This window comes from Aspergillus brasiliensis (assembly GCF_001889945.1).
Source record: "Aspergillus brasiliensis CBS 101740 unplaced genomic scaffold ASPBRscaffold_21, whole genome shotgun sequence".
NCBI lineage: Eukaryota > Fungi > Ascomycota > Eurotiomycetes > Eurotiales > Aspergillaceae > Aspergillus > Aspergillus brasiliensis.
This window is the reverse complement of record NW_027137462.1, coordinates 405,369-413,188: the sequence shown is the minus strand read 5'-3', so window position 1 is coordinate 413,188 and position 7,820 is coordinate 405,369. Positions and strand designations below refer to the sequence as shown.

At 47.8% G+C, this 7,820-nt stretch overlaps 3 protein-coding genes across 3 annotated transcripts; 2 read left to right on the top strand and 1 right to left on the bottom strand.

Moving 5' to 3' along the window:
• Positions 1-486: 486 nt before the first annotated feature.
• Positions 487-1,747, top strand: ASPBRDRAFT_59853 (VOC family protein; the record flags this gene model as incomplete). Its single annotated transcript, XM_067628122.1, has 6 exons — positions 487-906; positions 963-1,011; positions 1,072-1,175; positions 1,250-1,494; positions 1,553-1,662; positions 1,716-1,747. The coding sequence occupies 6 exons, from the start codon at positions 487-489 to the stop codon at positions 1,745-1,747; spliced, it is 960 nt and encodes a 319-aa protein (XP_067473701.1).
• Positions 1,748-2,865: 1,118 nt separating this feature from the next.
• ASPBRDRAFT_79313 (fumarylacetoacetate hydrolase family protein) lies at positions 2,866-4,010 on the top strand (the record flags this gene model as incomplete). Its single annotated transcript, XM_067629446.1, has 4 exons — positions 2,866-3,060; positions 3,120-3,465; positions 3,546-3,666; positions 3,735-4,010. 4 exons carry the CDS (start codon positions 2,866-2,868, stop codon positions 3,934-3,936), a joined length of 864 nt encoding a protein of 287 aa, XP_067473700.1. The 3' UTR covers positions 3,937-4,010.
• Positions 4,011-4,665: 655 nt separating this feature from the next.
• On the bottom strand, positions 4,666-6,811 carry ASPBRDRAFT_138240 (uncharacterized protein; the record flags this gene model as incomplete). The annotated part of the gene is made up of 5 exons (XM_067618974.1): positions 4,666-5,533; positions 5,597-6,213; positions 6,268-6,416; positions 6,480-6,560; positions 6,613-6,811. The coding sequence occupies 5 exons, from the start codon at positions 6,809-6,811 to the stop codon at positions 4,666-4,668; spliced, it is 1,914 nt and encodes a 637-aa protein (XP_067473699.1).
• Positions 6,812-7,820: the final 1,009 nt, after the last annotated feature.

Here is a 7,820-nt window from a genome sequence, read left to right as displayed (position 1 = left end):
TTCAGGAAACTAACTAATTAGGGTATTTGGGGTTCCTGTATCCTAATAGCATTGCACTGCAATGTCATTATCCCTCTGGTATAGCAAAAAACTGGGGCGAGTGAATATCGCGCCCAGCTAGCGAAGGCAAAGAATGATTCATTTCTAATCTATATTTCAATATTCCAAAACCAGAGAACGGTGCGAGCCGTTTGCCTACAGCCCAGTACATTCTCAAGGCATTCAGAATGCCCCGCTTGCTTCTTCTTTTGCTGTAAGCAATTGACCGAAGATAGTCCGTGCGGAGTCGGGATAATTTCGCGCGTCTTGACCCCAGCTCCGCGACTACCATTACGTTAGAAGCGAAGATCACATCTGCCCTTCTTGGCTACGTTCGGGGGCATATGAGACGGAAATATATGACTTGAAGAGCTTCTATCTGGAACCACGACCTGCAGCTCAGTAGTGCTTCCTAACCTTCGCTCATGAAAACTCACAGTCGCGAAAATGGCAGGCTCAATCAATGAACCGCAGATCAACCTGGTTCGAATTGCACATGTCTTCTACACTCATAAAGATATCGACAGAGCCCATCAATTCCTCCTGGACTTCGGATTCCAAGAAGTCAAGCGCGTGCACAAGGATATCTATTATCGTGGCACTAGCTCCGAGCCGTTTGTGTATTGTGCGCGACAAGGCGAAGAAGATCGGTTCGGAGGTGCCGCCTTCGTCGTGGAATCTGAATCTGATCTTCTTGCTGCAACAAAGCTTCCTGAGGCTACTGAAATCTACGACTTGATAAATGCGCCAGGGGGTGGTCGCTGTGTCACTTTCCAGGACCCCATCGACAAGTTCCCGTTCCACCTTGTTCATGGACAAAAGCCCCACGCCGATGAGAAGGTGCTTCCACAGCTTAATTTCAACTTTGTAAGGTGTTCTTGCTGTACAACTAATTCATCTGGAATCCTCTGACTTTCTCCCAGCCAACGGACAAACACCGGCCAGGTAACAAAACCCAACGATTCCAGAAGGGTAAGCGGGCACAGCCAAGTAATCTTTAGGAACTCTTATTGATCGTTTAAACACCGAAAGGCCCTGCCCCTGTGCACAAACTAGGCCATTTCGGAATGTGTCTCACCGATTTTGCGAAGGCGTTTCAGTTCTATACGACGCGATTCAACTTCAAACCGAGTGATGTTACTCTCCCCGGTTTGACTCTACATCCAGACTCGCCGCATACTGACCAATGACATTTTGCAACATGATACAGTTGATTCATGATTCTACGGGCAGAGATATAACCGCCTTTCTCCATTTGGACCGCGGATCTGAGTTGGTCGACCACCATTGCTTCTTCTTCTTCGAAGGTCCCACGTCGCACGTTCACCACTCATCATTCGAGACGCATGACTTTGACACGCAAGTGCTGGGTCACGACTGGCTCCGCAGTAAGGGGTATGAGAACTGCTGGGGCGTCGGGCGTCATATCATGGGCAGTCAGATCTTCGATTACTGGTATATCTTATTATATCATTTCTCTTGGAAAACAGCCCTAACACGTATTTGGTTAAAGGTTTGACACCTCTCGTTTCATTATCGAGCATTACACGGATGGTGACTTGGTAAATGACCAACAACGGACGAATCGATCCCTTGCTACACCTGATAATTTGCACGTTTGGGGTAGGCCTTTCAGCATAACGCGGTATAATTCCGTTTGTTCTAATCCACTATAGGCCCGGATCTTCCTCCCACCTTCCTACACTAGCATCGGTTGAGTATCCTTCTCTAAGTCTTGCCCAGGAAGGTGACACTTGGTACGCGCTTACTTCTTGCTTCTACTATAGTAGGCGGCTAACATTCTCTTCGTACATAGTTATAGGACATGTTGGTCAGAGAGCTACGCTGAGTCCTTGATCTGCCTTTGTGACCTTCGATATTGATAAAGGTACTATAAAGCAAATGAGGTCTACTTTGTAATTTCTTGTTGTATTCTATGAAACGCCTGCTTCGTAAAGAACTCTCTAGCCATTTGGGTTGGGAAAGGGCACTACCAGAGAATTCGATTTCGTAGGTCCATCCGGATTCGCAAGAGACGGAAGGATAGGACGGAAGGATATTACCTAAATTACTGAGAATATAATATATCATACACAGTTGAATCCTTTCTGAAGACACGGGCAACCGGCCTGAATGCATTGCGGTGGCTGAAACCCCAGAAAATCCCGACCTTATAATATTCAGTCACTTCTATGGGGGGTTTCCATTGCAATGGTCAAAAGCGGACTTCATGTAGTCCCTTAAAGTTAGGGTGGCCCCCCCGGGGGAGAGGTGGGTGGTGGGCCGGGCTTGTACCATCGTATTTCACACCAATTTGTCAGCCCCACCTACATTCTCGTTTGGCCGGGAATTGCACCGAAGACAGTCCGCGCAAAATCGAATCTGCGCGCGGCTGCTCATCAGCTAGTGCCACCCCGCTTGAAGTCCAATCGGTGTAACTTCAAGTTTTCTTTATTCGAGATGGAGTGCACACCTGCCAGATGAACGATGTTTGAGAATCCAATTCTGATCAAACGGGATTTGTGCAGCATAAACTTGTTTTAGTCTAACATTGATTCCAGGTTGCGCTATATCTTCGGGGGAGGAGGTGGTGGAGGTTGTCGTAACACTGGTCTCAAGACTCGCGTTGTATATACATACGTTTTGGGTGCAAACTGACCGAAATTATTCCATTGTCTTCCTAGATATCTTGCAGTGGGAGTGGGCACCGATTTGCCCCCACGGATAAAGGTGCCGGCTCAGGCCTGACGACTGCGTCCTGGGAGGATATGATTCTCGACCTTTGTCCAGTTTTCCAGAGTATATCGGACCCAGGAATTTCGCAAAATGGCTCCCAACTGGACAAACCTTGTTCGATTCATCAGCGAGGAAGATGGTCAAATCCACCTTGGTGAGGTCGATTCGAGCACGCATCCTGATGTTGGTATGTCAATTCTTAACGGCGAAAGGATTGCGGTGAAGTTGGTCAAAGGGACGATCTTCGATGGCATTGTAACAGACACCATCATGCACATTGACAGAGTATGTACTCCGCATCCTGACACCCGGCATGTTCGAACTAATTGCTCTACTCAAAACAGCTTCTGGCTCCCATTGGAATCGAGGAAGTGCCCATTATCCGGTGCATGGGACTGAACTATCGCGACCATGCCCAAGAAGCGAACATGCCCATTCCGGATGTGCCGGTCCTGTTTGTCAAACCGCGCACGGCACTCAACGGACCCTACCCAGCTAAGATAAATGTGCCAAAGATTGCACAGGATGGCTCCAGCGACTATGAAGCAGAGCTATCGATTGTTCTGTCCAAGTCTGGTCGAGATATTCCCGAGTCAGAGGCGATGAAGTATGTTTTGGGGTATACCTGCAGCAATGATGTTAGCGCTCGAACGCAGCAGTTCAAGAACAGCCAGTGGTCCTTCTCAAAAGGTGAGTCTAGCCAACTCATTGTCTCCCAAGTCTATCAGTTCGTCAGGAACCTAGAGCTGACTATTGATTCGATGGAAAAGGCCTTGACGGATCTTGCCCATTGGGGCCAGTCCTCGTGTCTCCATCCGCCATCGGCGACCCTCATAATCTGCACATTAGAGCGATTCATAACGGGATTGTGGTACAAGTCTCAAACACTAGGTGAGTGTACCCTGATAGCCGACTGCTGCTACCGTGTCAGCTTCCAAGGTAGCTTATGTAATCTCAAGGGAAATGATATTTGATATTGCAAGGACGATTGCATTTCTCTCTCAAGGGACCACTCTAGAAAAGGGGACCATTATCATGACCGGAACGGGTCCCGGAATCGGCGCTCTGCGTAACCCCAAGGTTGTACTGAACGACGGCGATGATATGAGAGTGGAAATTGAGAAAATCGGGACTCTGATCAACAAAGTCTACTATGAGTAAGAGGAACTTATATAGAGTGAGATGCAGTACTTATGATTCTCCAACTGGATATGAGCCTTTGTTTTTGTCTATCTGGACACACAAAGGTAATAGCAACAATGTGTCACGCAGCTATTGTCCTGTAGTGTTCCTTAGGCCTAAGCGGACGACTTCCCTGCCCCTGCGCCTAGATCCTGTTCTCTTCCTACCAATTCCATTTTGTTCCCTTGCAGTCATTAGGAATAATTAGGCATGCGATCCCCGTTAAAGCCGGTCTATCTTGTAACACAGCGGCCTTCAAAGAGGCCCAAATCCCGCATGGAGATGTCTGTCAGTTAGAAGGCTGCCCAAGCAGATGATTTCAAAGTAATTGATACCGTCCAGCTCGAGCTAAGTCTCTCGATAGGACGGGCCGAAGGCCAGATTTCTCTACAATGTACGAACCGGAATAACGTCCAGATTCTGACTGGAGGAGCAAGTGGAATCTTTACCGGCATAGACTATGTCATCCCTGGAGTATACAGAAGAATGTCTCAACCAGATACAGCAGCGCGCAGACTTGCACACTACATATTGTATTCAAAACTGAGGCTACCGTTTATTAAACTACAAATCCATCAGTGAGTTCGTTGTCTACGAATTTCTAAGAAAGGGCGAAGATTCGGTCAATATAGCACAGTTGTAGCTTCTCCATCATCATATCTAAAGCGGACCAAGACCGGCAGAAGCAGGTCAGTGTGTGTGTGACTATTATACTTCAACGTATCCGAGAATGAATCTCATAACTTTAAGAAGCCTTGACTCGCATGCTCCAGTATCCTGGGGAACCTCTGGTGCTCTCCATGCAACAAATCTGTCAGGCCGCACCAATACGGCCCCTGATTCTTCCACGCCTCGCAAGCTTTCCCACTCAAAGTAAACGTCCTCCCAATCCTGTCTGAACCCAATAGTGTGCACTCGTATCGGGACCTTAAGCCTTTCAGCAACAGTTTCTGCAGCTTTCTTCCATCGTTCACCTCCAATTCCACTTAAAATTGTAAAAGCGCCATGGCCAGTAATGTCGATTGTCGATATAGGCTCTGCCGGGTTTGCCTTATTGAGCCAGGCATGAGGTAACCGAGATCCAGGGTAGGTGCTTCGTTCATGATACAAGACGTTATCTTCAGCCACCCGTCCGGAAGGTGCATAGGGATTGGGTTCGTCGGCTGTGTAGATCCCGTGGCTGTCGTAATGTTGATTCATTTCAACTCCAAGGCCATGGAATTCATGAGCGGTATGCTTGATTGCCGCATGCAGGGCACGGCGGCGGTTTGATCCTTCTGGTGTCGCACTTTTTAACTCCTCCAATATCTGTTTCCGCACGGACAAGTCAGTGGGCAGCATGCCTAGAGCTCTCCACAGGAGAAAGTGGTCTCGGTACGCCTGGTTCGCTCTGGTAATAATCGAATGACCCACGGGCTGCCGCTCGATGGAGTAGGTGGATAGAAGCGACGGTGACGCAAGCCCCTTGTGAACATATGCGACCTTCCAGGCGAGGTTGAAGGCATCTTGAATACAGGTATTTGATCCCAGACCATTTAGTGGAGGGTGACGGTGCACGGCATCGCCAAGGCAGAAGCTGGAAATGAAAGGTGATTATTAGATACAGAACCCTCATCAGATTGGCTGAGGCAATACTTACATGTTACCCTCTGAATATTTCTCTGCGGCGATCTCATTGATATACCACGTGGAAATATCCAGAATCTCCGTGGGTGTTTCATCGCCAATGAACTCCTGCACTCTCCGCTGATATTCCTCTTTAGACGGGCTTTTTTGAGAACGGTCGTAATTGCGATCTGGAAACAAAATGAACATCCACTCATTCCATGGCTTCACCATGCGAACGATTCCAATCCAGCCAAAGTTTGGGTGCTCCCGATCTGGCTGCATCACCCAATGGAGGTTGCCCGTTCGGTTTTTAATCAAATGGGAGAGATCAGCCTTTACCAGCACATTAAATGCAATACCTTGACTGGGTTGGACTGCTAAAGGTAAGCTAAGCTGCTTTACCACCTCGCTCCTCGCACCGTCAGCCCCGAAAAGATATCGTGTACGGATCTGGTATTCATGGTTTGACATGTTATCGCGAATCTTGGCAATGATCAGGCCAGTCGTCGAGTCGGTAAAGAAGGAAATGAGTGTGGTATCAAAATGACAATTGAAGCCTTTTAAATTTGCATGCCGAACCAGAAACGGTTCCAAAATTGTCTGCGGCAGATCAAAATGTTCACATGGGCTTGCTAGTTCATAATCTCCCTATACCCTGCGTCAATTATTTCCCTCGACAAGACAAGGACCAGCTGATCTCACCTTTCTTCTAGGGTCATTCCCCCAGGAATAAATGCGTGCGTACTCTTCGCCTGCCATACTATGGCACCAACGAGTGTGTTGCATATGACCTGCACCCTTGGATCCCAATTTCACCAGTTCGTCATATAAACCAATGTCCCGGAGACATTCTAAATGGATCAATCATTATGTCAACACCCCATCGGTATTCATGACCACGACAGGTTACTGACCTAGTGCAGCCATATTCGTAATATGTGCGCGGGGGGTGTTCGCTGTTCCTGGAGCGCTGCTGATCATGATGCCTTTCAGGCCTTCACATATTTAGTCCCCAATAGTGACAGCCGTACAGACGCAGATACATACCATGAGAACCGAGAAAGCAAGCCAAGGCTGCCCCGGCAGGCCCTGCCCCGATAATAAGGAATTCCGTATCGACAGCATGATCCGAGCCTTGAACGGAAAGATTGTGCTGGTCAGGGGTTGCCATTCTGTCTGTTGCCGGAGCGTCTTCTGCACTGTTGGTTCGGGCCGCGCCGTTATCATTTATAGAATAAGGTGTCATTTGTTCTCGAGATGTGTGTTAAGGTAGTGACGAGTTGTTGAATGGAGGATACGCTTTAGAACGAAGCCAACTAGCTCTCTTTGTGAGTTGGGGTATAGAATATTTCAATCGCCGTTATAAAGCGGGAGTTCGTAGGGCGGGGTGTTTCACATGCTGGGGAGCCTAGGCGCTAGAGGCAGTCCTATCTACCTGAGAAATTGTGCCGAAGATAGCCCGGCCACTCGGCATATACTTTCTCTCTTTGTAAAAAGCCTCGTGCATATTTCGCAAGAAAAACTAAACTCAATAACCGGAGATCTTTTGTGGCGCCACGGAAAGATAATTGGAGGATCAGAAGCCTCGTGTCGACGGGCAGCTAGGTTATAGCGGCTCACCCGTCCGTCGACATCGTCCCATCTCCCGCAAGCAGGTAGCGGCCCTCGTCTTCGCTGACACCGGGCTCGCAGAACTGGGAATGAGACACAAAAGGTTTTATTGTACAGTACCCAGGTACGTAGTTAGATTGCATTTTTTTTGTTTGCGTTGTTTATATTTATCACCAATACTACTCGCTCTTACTACCGAAATGTGGTGTAAGGGTACGTTCGATCCATGTCATTTATATTTGGGTGTTGCAGGGTTACTGACCTTTGGCCATATAGTGATAGATACATGAAGCTGCTAGAGTTATGAATATTTGTATAGAGTTTAACAGGCAAGCATTAGTAGTAATACGTCAAGTCTGATACAAATTCTCCTGTGTCGAAAACCGTGAATACTGGCATTTTAGCCAACGTGGAAAACAAATTTAGTCACAACCTGCTTTAGAGCATGCTGTCGCTCCTCTACAGTGATGAGACGACACTTGTCGTTGCTCGTTGTACTTTCCCCTTGGCTTGATGTATTTTGTTTAACAATGACATCAGCCGATTGTCTTGCTCCACCGCAATAAATGCACCGCCGGGAAGAAGAAGATGACCGTCGTTCCGTCTGCCTGGAGATTGAGTACCAGATTTTTCAATCGCCATTT